This window comes from Uloborus diversus, chromosome 4 (genome assembly GCF_026930045.1).
Source record: "Uloborus diversus isolate 005 chromosome 4, Udiv.v.3.1, whole genome shotgun sequence".
In the NCBI taxonomy this organism is placed as follows: Eukaryota; Metazoa; Arthropoda; class Arachnida; order Araneae; family Uloboridae; genus Uloborus; species Uloborus diversus.
The window spans coordinates 90692247-90714472 of NC_072734.1; the positions used below are offsets into that span (position 1 = coordinate 90692247).

At 31.9% G+C, this 22226-nt stretch overlaps 1 protein-coding gene across 1 annotated transcript in view; it reads left to right on the forward strand.

Moving 5' to 3' along the window:
* LOC129220703 (zinc finger protein ush-like) overlaps positions 1-22226 on the forward strand; it is a 219777-nt gene that overhangs the window by 150266 nt on the left and 47285 nt on the right. Inside the window, exon 2 of the mRNA XM_054855132.1 lies at positions 20944-21143. Within this exon, the coding sequence (XP_054711107.1) occupies positions 20944-21143 (200 nt within the window). The remainder of the gene's footprint in view (positions 1-20943; positions 21144-22226) is intronic.

The window sequence follows — 22226 nt, forward strand, 5'->3', positions numbered from 1 at the left end:
CTACTTTGGTCCTTTTTTGTTTTCAATCATCTTTATTTACTACTTACTCGAAATTCTTCTTTCTTCTTACTGTTTTCCATAATCGATAATAGACAGTATTTCCCAGCTCCAAACTTATACTGTTTAAACACTTAGCAGTTCTATCTACAAATTTTATCTTGCTTTTAAGAAGGTCCGGGACACATTTTGAAAAAAAAAAAAAAAAGTTAAACAGTTAAGAGTTATGAAATTTTTTGTACTGATTCACCATCTATTTAACAAGCAAAACCATAACATAAATTGAAAAAAAAAATTTATTTTAATTTATTATTATTATTTTTTAAATACGGTTGTTTTAAATCGCTAAAACTCCATTTCAAATATTCTTGGTCAATTTTCATTTTATTTTTTTCAACTATTATGGAAATATCTAAGTTATTTTTATTCGGCGATTTAAAAAATATTAATTTAATAAAATTAGAAAATATTTCAAGAAAAACTTTGAAAAATTCGAAGATAACTTTTTTTTTTTTTTTTTTTTGAAATCATATTTTTTTACAGTAAACTTTTTTTTCCCCCTTCTTCTTTTTTTTTAAATTTCCCGAACAAAAATCAAAGTAAACTGTTTGAAAAAGATATGCTAAAAATTTCATTACTTTATTTTTATCAGTTCTTGACTTATAAAAGTTTGAATGCAAAAAATCTGGAAAAATTTCAATATAGAGAAAAACACGTTAAAAGTTAAATATAATATTAGTTAAATGCATTCAACAAAAATAATAATATATTTCGTTCTAATTAAGATAGAAACAAGATTCAAACGTTTTTTTAAGCAGAGAAAAGTGAAGTTTTTAAAATTATTATTTAAAAACATGCAAAATTCGACGTTTTTTGTGTCCCGGACCCCCTTTACCACCACGCCCTTTCCGTTATGAAACATAACTCTACTAACAATCAGTACAAGAATTAATTCCAACCAACAGGAAGCCAATTTTCTGTTCACTTCTTTTTACCAGGAAGCTAATATGCTGCTCAGTTTCAGCCACTAGGAAGAAATATGCTGTTAAGTTCCTTCCGAATCGTATATAGACCATATGTTCTTTGAACTGCTGGAAGTATCATATCCTTTATATTTATAGCAGTTGAAAAAAAATAATATGTTGTTCGTTATTTCATATGAATGTCTAGCGAATGTGACGTACTTTGTGATAAGTACTTTTACAGGTCAACTTTTTCATTTCTCAAACCAAACCCTGTGGCACAACAGCCCGTGAGGGCCAAGGCCCACTGTGCCCAGCTCAGTTTTTCTGACGAGGGGCTCTGGGGCGCAAAGTAGATGTTTCGGTTATGTGGTCAGCCTAACGCGGAGCCCCCGGTGTTTGGTTCCCAAGCACGCTTGGTACTCATTTTAGCGACCCACTGAAGGGATGAACGGCTGAGTCAACCATGCTCCACCCGGGAATAGAACCCGGGCCTGTCGCGGTGCAGTGCGAAAGGCTACAACTGAGCTACTAAGATGCTTTTCATTTCTCAATCAGCTAAATTTTTAAACAACTTTATTAGTTGAAGTAAAAGTATGTTAGACTATTTCAGGGTCATTTTATTTTTTTAAAAAAGGGTTAAAGAATTTTTTCATTAAAAAAAGCTATTTCAGATGCCACAACGAAAATTAAAAGCACATTCCATCAATTCTAAATATATTGTCGCCAAGTAAAATCTAAGATGGGTTTTTCCTGAGTACTTTTTTTTTCTGAACGTTCAAAGAACGTCACCAATTCTCTCCGTCAGTGCGATAAGCAAGCCAGCATATAAAAAAGCAAACAAATGGATGAACGTTGAAAAAAAACTTGGAATTAAAGCTTTAAACGCATCCAGATAATGAACTGCCTTTAATCTAATGTTTTCTTAGCTTTCTCTCTATAAACAGACGATGCAACTCTTTAAGAGTGATTCATACACCCTTTGAAAGTAATGCTCTTTAAAAAAAAAATCACCTTTGCTTAAAACGGTCACTAAGCTTGGAGAACTACGAGGGGGGAAATCTATGGGAAAAAAATGGAGGCCTCCCGAGTGAGAAAAAAAGAAGATAAGATCTCTAAATTAGCTTTTAAACGGACTGATGCTAGCTTTCAATCTCTTTTTTTCCCTCCTTTTGATTCTAAGACGACATTGTGAAAAAGAAAATTATAGATAGAATGTAACTGGAACTGGAACTCATCGCCATTTTACCCTCGCTCTCTCTCTATCTCTTCTAAGAGTTGGTTTTTAAGACACTGCAACTTCCACTGAAATAACATTCTCTTAAAGCGCGTGAAGGCACATTTACATTGAAAAGGAATGTTTATGAGAAGTATCTTATTCAAGTCCATTGCTTTTTATCTGAAATGTGCTGAATTACATGGATGTCTGTTAGGGTGCTATTATCAATTTCATGCCCTGCCTTTAAATGCCAGACTGTTTATTTCATTTGATGCGTTTTTATTTTCTTTTTGAACGCTTATTTTCTTTGTAAATGTCCCGTGCTCTGAATTGTATAATTATTTTTTTTTGTTCGACTTTTATTGATACGCTTTCTTTATGATAATTATAAATCTAAAAATAGCACCAATATAAACATTAAGGATGTTTGCCATTACTATAAATTTAAAACTGACAAAATTGACAAATGTTTTGCGAAGAATCAAAACAGTATTTTTCATTTAATTACTACACTCTTTATTATTTTTCAATTTAACATCTTTACATTTTACGTATGCAGTATTTTTAAATACATAGCGGGGTCTTTGAGGAATTCTTCGAAATGAGCACCATTGTAAATTTGTATGTCTAAACACCCTAAAGCAATATGAAGTGTATCATAAATAAGAAAGTTTTTAAGAAAACTAAGGAGAATATTCATAACAATTGTTTATATATTTGATTGCTCTACAATAAGTTTCATTTGATCAAAACGTGAAATGCTAAAATCTGCTTAGTGAAAAATAAAAATGAACATTTTCTTAAAGTGCATCTGTTCTAAGTATTCCTCGACTTTCACCCCTTTCAACACACAGGAGAACTCCAATTCTCCGAATCAGTAGCAGCCGGATCTCATTCGAATAGTCAAAAGCTCGGATTATTGGATTTTCTCTCAAAAACGGTCTGCTTTATTTCATTTCTGAAATTATTTTGAAAATGAGAGCGAAAAAATAGTTTTTAAAGAAAAATATTTTTTAAATTATTTTAATGAAAAACAGATTTTTTTTTAATTTTAAGCGTACTTACAAGTACTTCACATAATACGCAAACAATAGAACTGCCTCATGAGATGTTTACTCGTAATCTCATTAATGTTCGCATTGCGCCTACTCTAGCTTCTTATTTATTTTTTTTTCTGAAGCTCTGACAGTGATTTGGATAATCAGCAATTTGGATAGTCAAAGTCCGGATAATTCGAATTTTACTGCACTTTAAATTAAAAAGTAGGATGCTTTGCTTAAGGTTTCAGAATTCAACCATCCAATGGATATTACAGTTTAACTCTCTTATAACGATCGCAAAGCGATCGTGGTAGTTGCTCATTATAACCGAGTGCTCGTAAAAAACAAGTTCGTGAAAAAATTATAAAAATTCATATTAGTACCATTTTTTCATCTTCTTTTTTAATCTCCGTTCAGTTCCAAAGAAGTTGGTTAATTTGCTTTAACTGTCTAAATGTCTCTTTCTTGTGTCTTTGTTTTTTTTTTTTTTTTTTTTTTTTTTGAGGAATACACGTATACACACAAATATAAATTTTAAATACTTTCTTTCTCCACAAATTAAAAAAAAAACGAGCTGATGTGTGCCTCACATGACTTCCTTTTACTCCAATTTAATGTCATTTTCCCATTATTGGTAATTTTAATGTGATTCAATAGCTCACTTTCTAAATATCACCAACAGTGGCCAAATTGAAACCAGATTTTTTTTTTTAAATCGCCAAATTTGTCACCAAGTTGGCGACAAAACTTGGCGACCAAAAGACTGGCGATATATCTCCAAGTGTCCCACAAATTGTAACACCACTTAAGTTTACATCGAAATTAACAATAATTATTCCCCAAAAAGGGGCAAAAGACCCCCTTAAAAACACCAGAATACAACCAAAAGGGGAGGTGCACAACTAAACCCCACAAGGAATCTACGTACCAAATTTCAACTTTCTAGGACATACCGTTCTTGAGTTATGCGACATACATCCGCACATACGCACATACATACATACATACATACGTATATACAGACGTCACGAGAAAACTCGTTGTAACTAACTCGTGAATCGTCAAAATGGATATTTCGCGTGTCTATACGTTCTTAGGCACTTATCCACGTGTGGTCGAGTCGAAAAAAAAAATTCATCATTCATTCGGGTGTGAGTAAAATGGAAATTAAGGTCGGTTTTTGAGTGGAAATTTTTTCGCGAATACAATACTTCCTTTTTTGTAAAAGGAAGTAAAAAAGTGTTGTCATCGCTTGTTCTCGGGATTTATGATTTGTCTTTACTGACTTTCGATTGACTTCGAAATGTTGAAGAAAAATTACGAAAATATGGAAAGCTGAGCAGGAAGTCAATAGAAATTTCATGAACTACAAAAATAATGCCCGCTTTAAGCAGGTTATGCCCGTTAAAAGCGGGTTTTTCTTTTATGGATATAACATTGTACCAACCAAGCTTTTCGGATTTCCTCGCCAAATCCAGGTTTAAGTTAAATTAGGGCTCGTTATAAACGAGATCGACTGCATTTGAAACATTTTGGAACGAGAGCTCTTCTAAAAGATTCTTTTTCGTCTGAGGTATGGGATTTCTCGTAGGCGTCTGACTGATGACACACTCTGATATCGGAAGTCGAAAATCAAAAATGGATTGTGAAGATGCTTGGGGGTGACGCCTGTCTCGCTGTCTATCGTTCCATAAGAACCTATCCGACGACGCAGCGCGGATGGCGTCTTTTTCCGCTATTGATACGAAGTAACACTAAGTATGATATAGAAGAGTGTTATCTTTATTTAATTAGGGTTTGTAAATATTTCTTAAAACTCTGCCGGCAGCGAGTTTCCTTATCGGGGAAACTGAAGTCTAAAATTTCTAAAATATGCTAATAAAGCAAAATTTCTACAAAAATAATGCATAAATATAAATGAAAAATAAAAAGTACATCATGTTTATTTTAATACTTAAAGGCACTAATTTTCGCAAATCGTAATTTTAAAGAAAATGAAGAAATCAGTGATTTTGCGAACTGGAAATTTCGCGAATTTTATATGAACAGAACCGTAATTTAAAAAAATCTGCTGTGGAAAAATGTTTCGCGAAACTTAAATTTTCATGACTACAATTAGCTCGCGAAAGTTAAAGCTTAGAGAAAATAAATGCTTTTGAGTAATTAAGTCTTCAAGTTTTAGAATCTGGTCCTACACTATGTTTTGAAATTCCAAAAAAAAAAAAAAAAAAAATCTTGGGTTTTTAATTACATTTAATGATAAGGTTTGCATTATTTCTTTCTTAAAGAAGAACATTGATACGAACATCATTTTTTGTAATAAATAATTTCTTTGAGTAAAAATAATAATTTTGTTAGGTATTGTAACCCCTATTGAAAATACATAATTTGTGCTAAGATTCAGAAACGAATAAATACTTTTGTATTAAGTAGTTGAAATTAAATAAGTGACATTAAAAAAAGCACGCACTTTCTAAAGCAAAATACGAAGGCACTTGTTTCAGGGTAACAAGGAACTCCTTTGTCAATGCAAACCAATGAGAACTAATGGATGTAAAAACCTTTGGCAAAATATAAAGCTTTTATAAAACAATAATCGCGTTGGAATCAGGCGTTCTATAGTTGATGCCAAACCTATGCATTGGGAAGAATACGCCGAAACAAATTACAGTATTAAGACGCTACGAGGTTAGACCTGTCCCAACTGCAGACGTTTATGAAGACGTCAGTCCTTAATAAACAATAATTGAATTAGGTAAACCATATTTTTTTTCGTTTGACTCAATCTGAAAACTTACACATTGACACAATAAAGAAATTTAAAATAGTATTTCGTGCGAGGTTGGTACAGAATATACATATCATTTAGTCTTTCTGTTTTTGTGGGAATGAGCATGGATAATAGGATTTATAAAATGAAAAAGTATCTTTTAAAAATGCTTCCGTTTTCTATTAATTCCAAATTTAGTCAACAATTACTAACACTTTTTACCAGACGTAAAAACAAACATTTGAAATTTCATCTATTATATTTCTCTGTTAACTACTTTAAACCCTATTGTTATACCCAACGCAAACATACAAAAGGCATACTTAAATTCCATTGTGCAACTGTATAATTGAAAAACTCATAATTATTATGAGTTCCAAAACAAGTCCCATTGTAATCTGCAGCCGAAACCGTTACGGTTATAATTATTCATCCAGTTAATTGCCCACCGAAAATCTACCAAAATAAATCTCGTCAAAAGATCCTCGAAAATATTACTGCTCTATAGCATTCCTGAATTCAGTTCTATCAGTAAAAGAGAGCAACAGGAATGTGTATAATAGAAACAGGGACAAAAGGACGAGTTAAAATATCTTTTAACACAACCGGGAAAAGGAAATGAAAATCTTTTATTCGGTAAATTTCCGATAAGCATTCGTTGGTGGCAACAGTTCACATCTACGACACCACAGAGAGGGTTCATAAGAACACATTTTAAAATCCAATGAAAAGAGGTTTTAAGATTAAACCTCGCATGTTTGATTGTTAATTAATTTCGACCCAGAGGAAGGAAGTGCATACGCAATGGATTGATATTTTGATTGCTGGCTCGTCTCATTTCGAGCTGTGCAGATTTTACTCTGAATGATGATGTTTGGAAAAATCTTTAACGTCTATATTTCAGCGGCAAAATATGAAGTAATATAAATTATTCGTATATGTGTGTAAAACATGTAATGTTTTAAAATGAATGTAATGCCAATGTAGATAATTTTAAAGTTTTGGCATAAATGATTTATTCTCGAGTGAACAACGAAAATTGATATAAACAGAATTTGATAATACATCTTTGTCTTGATTTCACCTGCTTAGATCGTTTTTTAAAAATGCACTCACGTTTTATTGGTTGGTTTATAATAAAAATGAAAGCGTGTGATTAATATTAAATAATCTCACCATTGAAACGTTTTATTGGTAGATTTATAACACAAAAAAAAGTATGAATATTATTCATTAATCTCACCATTGAAACGCTTTATTGGTGGATTTATAATAGAAATTAAAACGTATGAATAATATTAATTAATCTCACCATTTAAACGCTTTATTGGTGGATTTATAATAGAAATTAAAACGTATGAATAATATTAATTAATCTCACCATTGAAATGCTTTATTGGTGGATTTATAATAGAAATTAAAAAAGTATGATTAATATTAATTAATCTCACCATTGAAAATCTGTTTTACTTATTAGGTAATTTTTAATTTCAGAGTGCAAGTAAATTTGATTTGATTTGCAACAGAACTTAAGAACACATCGCTACCTTAGTTTATTTCTGAGAAATATTCAAAACTACTGCTTTGAGATAAAAGCGTTTAAACATTTATTTTCCTGTGCTGTAGTACGGGAAATGTGCCGAGGAAAATTAAATTAGCGATTGCATAAATTGGAGTTCAACATATCTCAGTATAGAACTAGACAAAACATGAATTACTCGTTGAAACTTCAAAATCACTTTTTGAAGAATAAAAGTATTGAATTAGAGAAGCGATGTTGTTATGATTTATTAATTTTACAATTACACCTTTGTCTTACTTGCTTTAGATAAAAATTTGATTTTAAAATGTAAGCATGGTTTTTCAAATAGGTACTACGCAAATGGAGAGCACGTGTAATTAATATCGATTAATATGGCATTATTTATACTTGCATGACATTCTTCATATTAGTATATAAACATTTATACTTTTTTTTTGTTTACCTCCAGTTTCGCCGATGTTTAAAATTTCCTCCCCCTTTACTTATATCAACAGATAAGATTGAAACTGAAAAATAGCGGGGAAGAAAATTTCGCGTTGGTGAAACTAGGGAAAAACCAAATTTTTACTGATGGTGTGACAATAAATAAATAAATAAATAAAATCTGAAAATGTGCAGAAAACTCAAGGAACCCAATTAACTGTATTCAGATTTATTCCGGGTATACATAATATGAATTACAAAACTTTTCTTTCAGACAGGATATTTTTTCAATGTGCAGTGTTATGTACGTAAATTAAATAACACTAAATAGAAATTTTATTTCTCTAAATACGCTTCGCTTGAATTGGTACTTCTTGTGAATGTTGCTGTAAGTTATTAAATTTTACTTTCATCAAATTTCATTCTATTTTTTGTAACTGATTTTATCATCATAGTTAAATCAGCAAAATGTACTCTATGCAGTTTCCTCATTGGTCAATCATAAATATTGTTTTGCCTTTTTATAAAATAAAACCCAACCTTTTCCACATAAAAAGAAAGCACCAACACGCTTAAAGCTCTTCAAGCAGTCGGTATCATTTGAAAAACACGTCTTTTAAAAATTTTTCAACTGCTGTTACGTGATTATGGACACTGGACTGCCGTAGTCATATATCAAACCTTTTTTATAAACTATAATAAATAAAAAGGATGGCGAGTATTGAGCTTTTGCTACGGATGAAGCATAAAGTTCAAGACCATCTATCCTGCCCTTACAAACCATTTACGGTTAGAAAGCTTTTACTGTGGTATCGTTTATTTTAAAGAAATTGAATTCTTATCTTCGACTTTTTTTAACTTCAAAGTATCGAAAGGCAGTTTATACTGAAGTTTCATCACCGGGTTATGGTTGGGAGTGTGATATTGTCGCAATGTATGAAATATTGTGAATTGAGTTTAGTGTGAACAGGGACATCCCGAACTTACATTTTTGGGGAGGACAGAAATTCTCAATTTGCCGAAAGGAGCTCCAAATTTTTCAGAATTATGAAAATTTGACCGAATGGATCCCTCTAAGTGTCTTTGTATGATTATAATTCAGCCAAATGGAATTCCTAATTTCGTCTAATGCTGATAATTTTGCCTAATGATGATAACTTTGCCCGATCGTTTAACGAAATTTTCGGAATAAGGTAATTTTTTGGAGGTCAGTGACCTCCTATCAGGGAATCTCTGAGCGTGAATGATGCTTGTAACTTAATAGTAAAACGTGAAATGGATATAATACATTTTATCAGAAGTTAACAGTTCTTCCTTTATTGCCTAGCAATTCTTGATTGGAGTGTAATTAACCGTTCATTAAGTTAGGAAAATCTGTATTATTTAGATGTATTGACGTACTTATTTTGCAAAAGTTTGTTCTTTGTAACAATTGCTACATGCTTCTGTTAATCAATTCTCTTAGCTCCTTTTGAAGTGGTATTTTGCTTAACTTTTAACAACTCATCAACTTTGTGTATCTTGAAGAGTGAGTTTCGGTTTTACAATTTTAGAAAATTTTGCAGTCTTGAGAATGAGTTGTGCAATATGAAAAGTAGTGGTTTTAAACAATGAAAAAGAACAGAGCATCAGGCTGTGACAGCATATGGCAGCCAATGAATATTGTTATGCTGTGTTTTGATGAGTACTTGTGGCAAAGTTTATATGCTACCTGAGTATTTTTATAAGCCATCTAATCTTTTATTAACTTTCAGCTTATGATTACAGTACAGTCACAGACTTGTTTTGTTCGTATTATAGTGTCGTAAAAGTGGCTGTGTACTCACTGTTTTACAATTCAATCGTCAAATTGTGTTTTATGTATAAAAATATACTGTTGCAGCTTTTGTAGTTTCTTCTATTGGTTCTTAATTGTCTTTATTACTTAAGTAAACTCCATTTCAACAATAAGAAGTAAAGCATTTAGTTTTGTACAGGAAAAAATAATGATAAAAGTTATCGTTCATAAAATATAAAATTAAATGGTAATCAAAGTTATTGCATACCCATGTTTCAAAATTAAGATGACTTTACTTGAATTTTTATTGAAATTCAAGCATTTGAGAAATAGTCATTTAATTTCAGTCATTTTTATAATCAAACGTTTGATGAGGCTTCCATTTTTGAAATTAGGAGGATGGCGATTACCAGAGAAGTTTTAGTTTGTAAATTAAACTCTGTCATTCTATTTCAAACAGTAATTTAACCTCGTAAAAATGTTCCAGAAGAAAAATTATGTCACAAGTAACATCCCCAAAACGTATGCTCGTCGCAAATCGAAAAGCAACATATACTGATTGAACAAGTTATGCAAGATTCTGAACGAATCTTGTTAACAAACACTAATAGCACAGCGACTAAAGTTACGTGAGCCTTTAAGTGAATGTCACCTGATGGTCACATAAGTGTCCACGTCACGTTAAGGTTACAAAGCCACGCTGCAGAATCATCAATATATGTAGTGACTTATAAATGCCAGTCCACGGCGACGTCACAAGCCAAAGTTATAGCGACGTCTTCACGAAGTGAGCGGTCGCCAATTAATTGTTGCAGTGACGTCGCAGTGAAGTCGCATGAAACACGTCACAAAAGTGTCTGAGCTCTGACGCCTGTGAGACGTAGCAATACTGTTGCATAGTGACTTAGACTATTATGAGTCACACTGGTGTTCCTCTAACTTAGACATGATATGTTGTGTTATCAGAGAATTTTCCTAAAACTTTAAAATAATTTAGAAACGATCATAACTTATTTATATTCTCTCTAATTTTTAGCTATATTCCTGTTGTAACTCTATTCCTTGAAAAATAATTCTGTCATACCTTAAGGGGAAAAAAAGGAAAAGTTTTAAGCAACTGTTGCATGAAATTGAAACTAAAATCGAACTGTGCAAACTTACTATGTAGAAAATTTAAAAACACAATATTTCCATACGTTTATATTATCAGCATGAAATATGAGAGAGAGAGAGAGCCCCGACCCCCACCCCTCCTAAAATAGCAATTGAGGCAGTGAGAAGCAAAGGCATATAAGTGCCAAAATTAAAAGTTTGGAGTCAACAGTGCAAATAGTAGAACGTCTCCTCTGTTTTGGGGCAAGATATAGTTCTAGTAGTCCTGGTAGGTGCTGATACACCGCATAGCTTAGAAACACTTTCTATTAAATCCTACCTAGGATCTGAACTTTTGAAGGTTTTCAGTAAAACGCGTTTAAAGTCTATTTACACTCCTCACTCCCTCAATTATTATTTATTACTTTTATGATTACCTATTATTTTATCATTTATTGCATGGAGAATGATAGCTCAGTACAAATTAAACTCATAAAAGTCATTGCATCATTTCCCTCCAAGTATTTCCTTTCAAATGCAAACCTAATAATATACGATTCAAGACCAGTCTCACGCTAAAACATTAGGCACAGTTTTCCAACATTTTCGAACAGTACAATCCTTGACACAAAGATACTGAATCCGTGAAAGAAATAGAGAAATTTCAGGGAACAAAACCAAAGAAGACAAAGAGAAAGGAACGATGAGGAGAAGAAGGTTTCGAATGAGAATGCCCAAGATTGATGCCGAGTTCACGGGAGTCACGCTCACGTGCTGTTGGAACTGTTCTTCAAGATAACCCGTATGCACGAATGCCCATCGAAATAGCACTCGCTTCGTGTTTTTCCCCAGTTCCCTTTTTCGCCTTTTTCATATATCCGGGCCGAGCGTTCATAGATAAATAATGGACTCGGAAGAGATGGATAAAGAATATGTTTTCGGGGACCCGCTTTTGTTTATTTATTTAGTTTTTTTTTTTTTTTTTTTCAAGATGAGCGAATTGTTTTGCGTCTTCGAAATCTGGAATATGATAGGCTTCCGTTTACGAATGGACTGTAAATACTAGGTAATAAAATTGCATACACATTGCATTTACATTAATTTTTGTTATTTATCTTCTTTGTGAATATAAAAACAATCATTGCTTTTTCATATACATTTCTATTTTCAAAAATGTCATAATAGTTGCTCTGTCTTGGGGTTGAGTTTGGATGAGACGAACGTTTTAGAGCCAGAACAAAAAAAAATCGTAATTATAAAATTAATTTATGGTAAAGTGGAAAATAAAAGTTCAAGGTGATCTTGAGCAATGACGTATGAAATCGTCTTTTTCATACATCCAAGCCGAGCGTTCATAGGTAAATAATGGACTCGGAAGAGATAGATAAAGAATGTTTTCAGAGACCCGCTTTTTTTTTTTTTTTCTTTTCATCAAAATGAGCAAATTGTTTTGGGTCTTCGGAATCTGGAACATGATAGACTTGTGTTTTCAAATGGGACTGGGATATCTCATCAAAAAAACCCTGTTGTAAAAATTTCCCCGCCAAGAAAACCTTTAACTTTTCCGCACAAAAAAGAAAGCCTTCATCCTAAACCCAAAAACCCTCATCCTTAAAAATTTATGATATCTAGTTTGCCCGCCAAGTATCTGCCAAACTAGCATCCTCCCTCTTCTCCTCTTTCATCACACCTACTTCCATTAGAACCTCCTCCCATCGTCAACTCCTCAGAAGTATGGATAGATCCTTTAAATAGTTTATCTTGTTTGGCGGGAAGCTTTTTGCTCACCAAGCAACCACTTCATTTTGAAAAGACTCACGCAAAACAGGATAAACAATTTAAATTATCTATCCATACTTCTGAAGAGTTGAAGGTGGGAGGAGGTTCTAATAGAAGTAAGTGTGAGGAAAGAGGAGAAGAGGGAGGATGATAGTTTGGCAGATACTTGGCGGGCAAACTAGATATCATAAATTTTTAAGGATGAGGGTTTTTGAGTTTAGGATGAAGGCCTTCTTTTTTGTCCGGAAAAGTTAAAGGTTTTCTTGGCGGGGAAATTTTTACAACAGGGTTGCTTTTGATGAGGTTCATGATTAAGTTGAAAAAAAGAAGTCCAAGCTGATCCAAAGCAAGCATAGAATTGTGAATTTGTACTTTTGAAATTTTGAAAATAAGTTTTTGAATCTTTCCTTAATTTAACTCATCAATTTAAATTTAAAAAAAAATGATATACTTTTTTTTAACTATATCCCTGTTCTATATACTAAACTATGCTAATTACATTTATGGTATTACTTTGAAAATAATTACGTCTTCTATTGAGAAAAAGAGAAAAGTAAAGTCAATAAGTTAAAATACTGCTTGAAACTGAAACTGGAATTGAGTTTTGCAAATTAGTAACTACAGCCAACGTTTATAACTTATTACAGCTAGTAACAAACCATAATGAGGACATTATATTTCCATCCATATATCTACTTATGTTCTAAAATAAATCAAAAGCTTTGCATAAGAAATTCAGTATTATAAGCGATAAATATACATTAACTACTTATGATGTAAAATAACTAAGATGTAGTCATAAAAGTTGGGGTGATATACCAGACTGTTGTTTTTTTATTGCTGTTTGTTCATATAAAATAACCAAGAGATTTTCGCAAAAAGTAAACTACTGGTAAATGATATCTACTGAGAAGTTTTCACAAAGAAATTAGAATTATCAGCTCTGGCTCCAGGTATATATTCTTAAAGGTCGAAAAACGTTAGCAAGTGATAGATCATGTCAAAAAACAACTTGGTTGGAAATCAAATGCTGCTCTACAAGAGAGTGCCTATATGAAGAAAATGGAGAGCACCAAAAACATAAATTATTAAGAGCAGATAATATTAACTATTGAAAAATTTACAAAAAATGATCAAATAAAGAGCCAGCAACTGCAAAACATGCTTCAACCTCCGGTGACAAGGTTAATTTACTCGCATATTATTTTATTTCACTAGTTCAGTTCGCGTTGTCAAAAGCCAAACCTGTGTAAAATTAATTTTGTTTTGGTTTGCTTTGTTTTGGTTGAAACCTGCAATTCAGCTGAAGGTTGTCGCGTAAATACGTGTTGTAAAGTTTTCAACAGTAAAGTTTATGTACTCTTTATTATTCCTCTTTTTGTATTTTTTTCGCTCGTCACCATTTTCTAATACTTATCTAACATTTTGCTTCTCTTTTGAAACCCTTATCTTATCCTCATATATATAATAGCCAATGATCGAGTAATACTTCTGACATCATCAACAATGAAACTCGCTTCACGGCATGAAAATTTTATTAATATGTTTTGGTAATGTTTAAAATGCATGGAGAAACTTTATTGTAACAAGGCTGAACTGGATCCGGTCACTTAACTGTTTTACTGGTAAGACTCATTTCAAGGGAATGAAGAAACAAAAACGTGGAATGAACGCTATATACTGGAGTTTAGGGATAATCCACTGGAGTTAGGGTTAAAATTTCAACTTTAAAAATGTCACCAAGCAGGCAATTGCTTCATTCAAAATGTAAAAGCAATTTTCTCTAGTCGTACCTTGACGGCCGATTTTCTAGTATATATACATATATTTACCATTAAAATAAAACAATGAAGTTTTTAGAGTTGTGAGTTACAATCATACGTTTTATGTGCTTAAATTGCATAAATGACCTAAGTTTTTGAAGGATTTTTGACAGAATATTTTGAAGCTAAATTATACATTCTCAATCATGCACTATTAATTTGCAATTATTGTTTGTTTCTTCCATATTATCAGGGTTCGCCTATATATATTAGTCGATATCTATCATGACATTTTTTACGATATATATCCGATATCATGATATTTTCGATATTTATTTTTTCAACTATGGTATTTTCAATATAAAAATTATATTAATCCTAGTAATATTGTTCATTTATTATTAAAGATAACCAAAAAGTTATGTACTATATTTTTATGATGTATTAATACATAATTAATGTAACAAAGTAATATAATATTCCTTTTCATTTTATACTTACAAAATTATTAGTAATGTAACAATTTTAAATCATATTAAAAGTGCCTAATTAACATTAAGTGTTGTAATAATATCTTATGACTCTGCACCAACTAATACATATTTTTTATTTCTGAATCATATAACTGTGTAAAAGTAGCTAACAGAAAAAAAAATGAGCGAAACAGCTAAATGAATTCCATTAAAATTGATAAAAATGTAGTATGAAATATTAGATATAAATAAGGGAAAGCAACCTTAATTTAAGTCTACATATAATAATAATAATAATATAAGAAAATAAAGAGTGATTTGAGGATGAATTTTCTATTTTGGAGACTTAAGTTTGTGCTGGTTGAAAATATCGGATATATATATCAAAATATCCGATATGTATCAAAATCTCTGATATTTTCGATATTTTCGAAAATATCATAATATTTTTGAACCCTGCATATTATGCATTCTTTCTATTTTAAAAATTTGGAAACTGTGCTGTGAAATCAGCACGGAAACATTGTTTTATACATTTATGCATATGGCATAATCATAATTAATCCCCCTGCTGTATATGACATGTGCTAAATGTAAAAAAAATTACAATGCATTTCCAAAACTACTGGTAATTATTTCCTTGTATGAGTATTACTCATTCTATAAAATGACTTTTTTAAATACTATTCTTAATTCTTTTTGCCAATCCGTTACAAAACATATATGATGCATTTTGCACCTCGAAGTCATGGAAATTTCGCAAACGTTTCAGGATTTTTTCCTTCAATGTTTTGAATATAGTTTTCTTAACTGAGTATTATATTAAAGTGACAAAACGAGTTCTTTCACCGTCTAAAATTAATTTATCTTCCAAGCTTACAAAAACATTGCAACTTTTTAAATATGACAGCTTTCCAGCAGACTACTGCACAAAATGTTTTACACTGTCTTTGGAATTAAGTAGTACTATTACAGTTATTTTTTAAAGGTCAAACGTAGGCACTCGGTTAGCATTACTGCCCAGCTTTAAACATAACTCATCATATAAGCGAATATTAAAAATTAATACAGTTGGCTCTCTGTTCAACAACTTTTAAGGGACCACAAAAAATCGACTTTAAGTAGAAAGCGTCCTTAAATAAAATGCTTTTAACACGACAGTGGACTATCTGGGACCGTGAAAAGCCGTCGTTAAATAGAAAAAGTCGTTAAAGAGCGTCGTTAAGCAGAGAGCCAACTGTAGTTCATTTTCCAGTTTTTTTCAACTACAGTAAACTTCCAATTATCCGCTAAATTAGGTGGCACAAGTGCTGCCGATAATAAAAATTGCGGATAAACCGCAAAAGGGCAAAAATGAGGGGAAAATAGGCAAAAAATGCATTTTTCAAAAACTTACCTGTATCTATGCATAATACATTCTTCAAACTGTCGTGTATAATCGGGAATTTACTGTAATTTTTGCATCAAATTTAATTTTAACTGCATCAGTAACTGCATTAAAATAAAAAGTACTGTTGTGATTGTCTCTACAGTCAATTAAATGTCCACAATGGTGAAAGTGCAAAAAAGCTGTCAATTTCTTCAAAGGAAAATTCCTTAAAGAAATCATTTATATTTCGATGATATACACTTTTTGAACTCGAGTTCTACTTCTGGGTTTACTCGTGCACTACGAAAGTGTTGTTGCCAATTTCAACTTTACAATTTAACACGTAATGTCATCTATCCAGTACTGGAAGACATCATGGTGTTTTTCCCTCGAAAAGTCATATTTTACATTGAACTTATCACTTTCAGAGAAGAAATGGCAACGCCGAAAACCATACGTAAAAAAGAAAATAGCCTTACCCCTCCAAGGATTGTGGAATTACATTTTTTCTTTGGAATACCGTTTATTTTAAGAAATAAAGTGCTGTAGATTTTTTGAAAAGTGAGGTGTTTGAAACATTCATTTTTTTTTCGCGTTGTTCTTTTTCAAGCAATTCCTAGATTTATCAAAAATGTGTGAAAATAAAATCTAATAGTAAATAATAATAAAAAATGAAAAGAAAACCAAAAATGCCGAAATAATTGTTGGAATTTTGAATTTCTCCTTAGCTACTCTCTATTTAGTAATTCAAAAGATTGATAATCAGAAATAGAATTTGATTGATCAATGTCTCCAGAGACATATGCCATGCAAAATATTACATTTAATTTTCACACATTTTTATTTTATACATTTTTTTTTAAATAAAACTTGAGTACAGTTTGAGATAAGAAATAATGAGTTTATGTTCAATAGAAAGTAATTCATAAAACAAAACAAAACAAACAAGCAAACAAACAAAAGAAAAAGGAAGAAAAAGAGAGCAAGAGATGTTACAATTACCAAACAATCAAGATAGGTAAAAATATACTTTGGAATAAAGTTAAATTAATGTATGACAATAGTTTTTAAATTTATAATTGTTAATGTTATAAACGTAGTTGGGGAAAGTAAACTAGAATACATACATGTTTTAGCTCTCTTTTTAAAACGAAATGGAATTTAAATTAACGGAGGTTATGATCATATATCCACAACTCGAATTTTCTTTAGAAGAAGGCTAAAAGAAAGGAAAAAATATAAGTTGGTACTAATGGGCTTAATGGGAGACATTTTAACTTCCGATTCGAATAGCACTTTGCTTTAATAAACTTATTCAATAAAAAAAAAAAACTCTTGACGTAACATATGTATGAAATAATCTTATTTTGATTTTGCCATTTAAGGGCATTTGAGTTGTTAACGGGCATTTATTTCGGACAGTGAATTGCCAGATTCAATCTGTGAAATTTCTAATATTATAAGCGCATTTAGTATTTTCGCACTAATTGCAGAGTATCAGTCTGGTGCTTAACATTGGACCCTCCTTGGAGATTTTCACAGGAGCAAAATCTTCAACAGAGAAACTTAATGAGGGTATTTTTCTTTGTTTTGCCTCTGTATTTTTAGTTATCTTTTCAAATAAATATTTAGATGGATACATAGATAGATAGATAAATGGATACATAAACACATAGATGGTTACATCGATAGATGGATACATGGATACATAGATCGTTGTATAAAGTATGTAACGATTTAATATTTATAATATAAATATCAACTACATGAGAGTAAGCCCATTTAAAAAAAATCACTAAGTACATATACCACTACGAAAAAGATTTATGTGCTAGGTAACTTCACGTAGGCTGAGTTATACAAAGTTTCCACAAGTTTAAGCAAATTATCAAGGTTTTACTGTGTTTGATTGAAAACATTTAAGTTTTACCTGTCATAAATCATCAATTTTCAACGAAAGAAAAAAGATAAGGTTAACGTTTTTCACAAAATTGATAATATTGTGCGAGATATTTTTATTCCTATCAAAGGATATCGATTATCCTTTTCTTTTTGTAACAAAAACTCAAATGTGAAAGAAAAAAAATCTTGAACATTGATTTCCTTTACAATCATGGAAGATAAATATCCTCAGCACAGAAAGAAACATCAACCACTTCTAACCCCACCTATCGGAAATTCTAGGAGAGATATCTTTATCTAATATCTAAGGTCTCTGTACGATGTCTATCCTCTTAGCCCTTGTAATATCTCTCAGAGAAAATCTATAGATGATCAAGAAGCATCCTCCTTGCGGTTAAGCAGTTACTCATCTCGGCAACAGGTGGCAGTGCCATCTGATAGGGAAGCTCTGCGGGCAAATCTGGAGGCTAGATCTGTCAGTTTCTGGAGAGCATTTTTATCTTGTGATGTGGCAGCGTTTAGACCATATATCACGAGGAAGATTTTCATTTACTGCCTTCCCATTCTAAAAGTGGCAGGGGCTCTTATTTGACGTTTTAGTTTTGATGCATATTGTTTCAACTATGACCCTTCACTTCGTATTGGCATGTTTTAATTTGAAATACAATTTATATAATCAAGATATTTTTGCTACAGAATATTTATGTTCAGATAATTTAGACACGTTGTTTTATTCTCTTTGCCATGAAAAAGTCATTGTGCATGCAGTGTTCTGCGAGTGTATTGTATTGTTCTACAGTTGACTGTTTTATACATAGTTCGTCATGCTTTATTTCAAAGTAAAATGTGCACAATTTTTTGAACATTGTTTAAAATAGCATTTTTAGCTTGTTGTGAAAAAATCTTTTAATCAGAATAAATCAGATTGGAACAGTTATTGCTCTTCGACAGTTCTCTTGACTTGCCAAGTCTCTGGCTGTATTATCTGCAGAAATTAGCGTTGTGTTTCTTATTCACGAAATACATCTCATGATCGAAATCAGAACTTCTGCATGGATGAAATAGAAGGAAAACTGATAGAGAATTAATCGTTTCGTCAGTTTGTAATGCAGACGATATTATTTAAGTATGTAACATTTTTTTTGCTATCATGAATGGTCAAAAACTATATACCATGCACAAAACTGTCCAAACATCTCATTAACAAACGGCAAAAAAGAGAGAAACAAAAAAACAAAACAAAACAAAAAAAAAACTGAATAATAATGAAAGAAAAAGGCGTAACAAATCATAAGCATACAGTGAGTCACAGAATGCTTTACCAGAGAAAGGAAAGAAATTCATAGAGAAAGGAGTGGATTCTCAGGATTTTCGCCCTGTTAATTGTTGAAAGAAAGCGATTCGCATTAATCAATGAATTAACTGTTATTTTTTCATGATCTTATATGATACACTTCAATGAAAAATAAATACTTCAAACCTCTTTTTTCTTCTGTTTCCATGCGCTCCCTTGTTTTTGTATGCAATTCGAGAACCAATAGGATAGAAAGTCAAAATCAAATCATTTAGAGACATAGTATTAGGTTAATGATTTTCATAATCCAGACTGGCTTATTTGACATTCTGTTTCTAATTTTAAAGCTGCTGCTCATTCGGTTATATTTTATTGATAGCAATCATGATTCAAAACACTTATATATGTTTTAAAATAAATAGTCACGACGTTAAATACATGAATTTTATGACCTCATTTCAAGTGGCTCTTTTTTCTTTTTTGAAAGCAATTGGTTCTTATTGATCTTTATACTTAAATTACATCTAAATTTGACAAAAATATCGATGGTTACTGATACGATTGAGCCGACAAACGTGCAACCATATTATGACGCACTAATGAGCTTTCGTGGGAAACGTGACTCAGATTATGTCCACATACAGGGACCACATACAGGGTGTCCAGCAAAGGACTTCCTGGTTTAAAAATTAAATATCTCGGAAACAAAGGAGGATATTGAAATAAAATAGACGGTGTGTTTATTGTGAAACCCATTAAAATCATATGCAGGAACTTGGAAATTAGTTTAAAAAATGCCAACAGGTGGCGCTGCCGCTGTAATTGCAATCGAAGTCGCAGCACTATTTATAAAAATAGTGCTGCGAAGAGGTCAGTTGTGTCAGCAGTAATTTAGCCACTCAGATATGCTTACATATACGCTAGAAACTATCGTCCAACCTCTTCGCAGCACTTTTTATGGAGACTTCTATTGCAGTAACAGCGTGCAGCGCCACCTGTTGGCACTTTTATAAACTCATTTCCAAGTTTCCGTTTATGATTTTTATGGGTTTCACAATAAGCATACCGTTGTTTTATTCCAATATCGTCATTTGTTTTGGAGATATCTAATTTAAAAACCAAGGAGTCCTTTGCTGGACACCCTGTACTTTACAGGTGCTCCATGGAAGGTCACGATATGTTAAAAGGATCGAAGACAATGGAAAAATAGAATTAAAAAAGAAAGAAAACGTCATTTCGGCTTAGGCAGCATCGGTAATCTACAACGTATTTTGCTTACGCCGCCGGTGTTTTAATTTTGAATGGACCTTAAAAAACTTTTAATTATTTTGTATAATTGATCAATTTTAGTCATTTAAAAAATATTTTGTATTGCTTAATGGACATATATATTTGCTACAACATTTTTTGCTTCCGTCGTATGTGCTTTGATTTTGAATGGACCTTAAAAAACTTCGAATTATTCTTTATAATTGATCAATTTTTGTCCCTTAAAAAATATCATTTTGCATTTTTCTTAATGGACTTCTGTGTCATCTAGGTAAAACAGAAGAAGGTCTTGAAGAGATTGCTGATCTGCTGCATCTGCCGACTGAGCTTTTCTCCGTGAGGGACCCAGAAGATGATATCCACGAATACACACTCTTCACGAAACGACCCATGCGTCAAGGAACCTCTTTCGGACCTTACAATGGGCACGTGACAGACGGGGACAAAGATAGCAACCTCCATGTGATAAAGGTCAGAATTTCATAAAACTCTGTATTTAACTCTCTGTCTACTCCTTCCTCCTCCCCCCCCCCCCCCCCTATGACGGAAATTTCTCAAAACATTGCTTCACATGTTGATAAAAACATTCAGAACCCTGTCAGTGAGAATTTCATCGTAGTAATAATTACTTCTCTGGTTGTGAGGTCTGTCAGAACAATCCCGTCATAATTATTCATTTTCAAAGTACGATTAGAAATATGATTAAAATTAAGAGTTCTGGGGGTTTGACTTTCTTCCAAACCGCGAAATAATGTTGATGGTAAGCAGAAGTACGTTCATCACTCATCAATAATGTAACGAAACATAAACGAACAACGTGGTCTATTTCTATCTGTGGTACTGTGGAAAATTAAGAAGTCTCAATTCTTATTTTTCTCGATTCTGTTCAAATTTGTGTCTTTGCTTGGCAGAAAACTTCAGTGAAGACTCAAGACCATAATTTTTAAGAGAGTCAATCTTACAATTAATTATGAAAATACACGAACTAAAATAAAAATATTTCGTTTAATTGAATGTTCTTAAACTAAATTTAAATCCCTAAACTTTTGCCACTAGAACCTGTATCTCATCCTTTCGACTTTTTCCAACAGATACCTAACGTCAAAAATATACCGCAGAATGAATTTCGATATGAAGGGGTTGGGTGATGGGTATTGGTTAAAAAACATTTTCTCCTGGGTTTAAAGATGGTCATACATGTCTTGACATGTATACATAGTTGCATTCTAGAATTGCTCATTATATGCAGTGTTGTGAAGCCAAAACTATATACTGAAACCTTTCAAAGTAGTAACAAATCATCTTTATACGGTATTAAGAAAGCTTGTTGCAAACTTGGAGCAAAATCGTCAGAAATAAGTTTCCAAAAAAAAAACAACTTCAGATTAAGAAAATGATCATGTAGCGATGTCAACTTTTTTTTTTTTTTCATTTTCTCTCTATTTCTGTTTTTATATATTATCTAGAAAAAATAGATATAAATTTTAAATTTATACGTGTTCCGGCCTGCAATACTCATCTTAATTAGGGTTTCTAATCCCGCAATCCCGAATC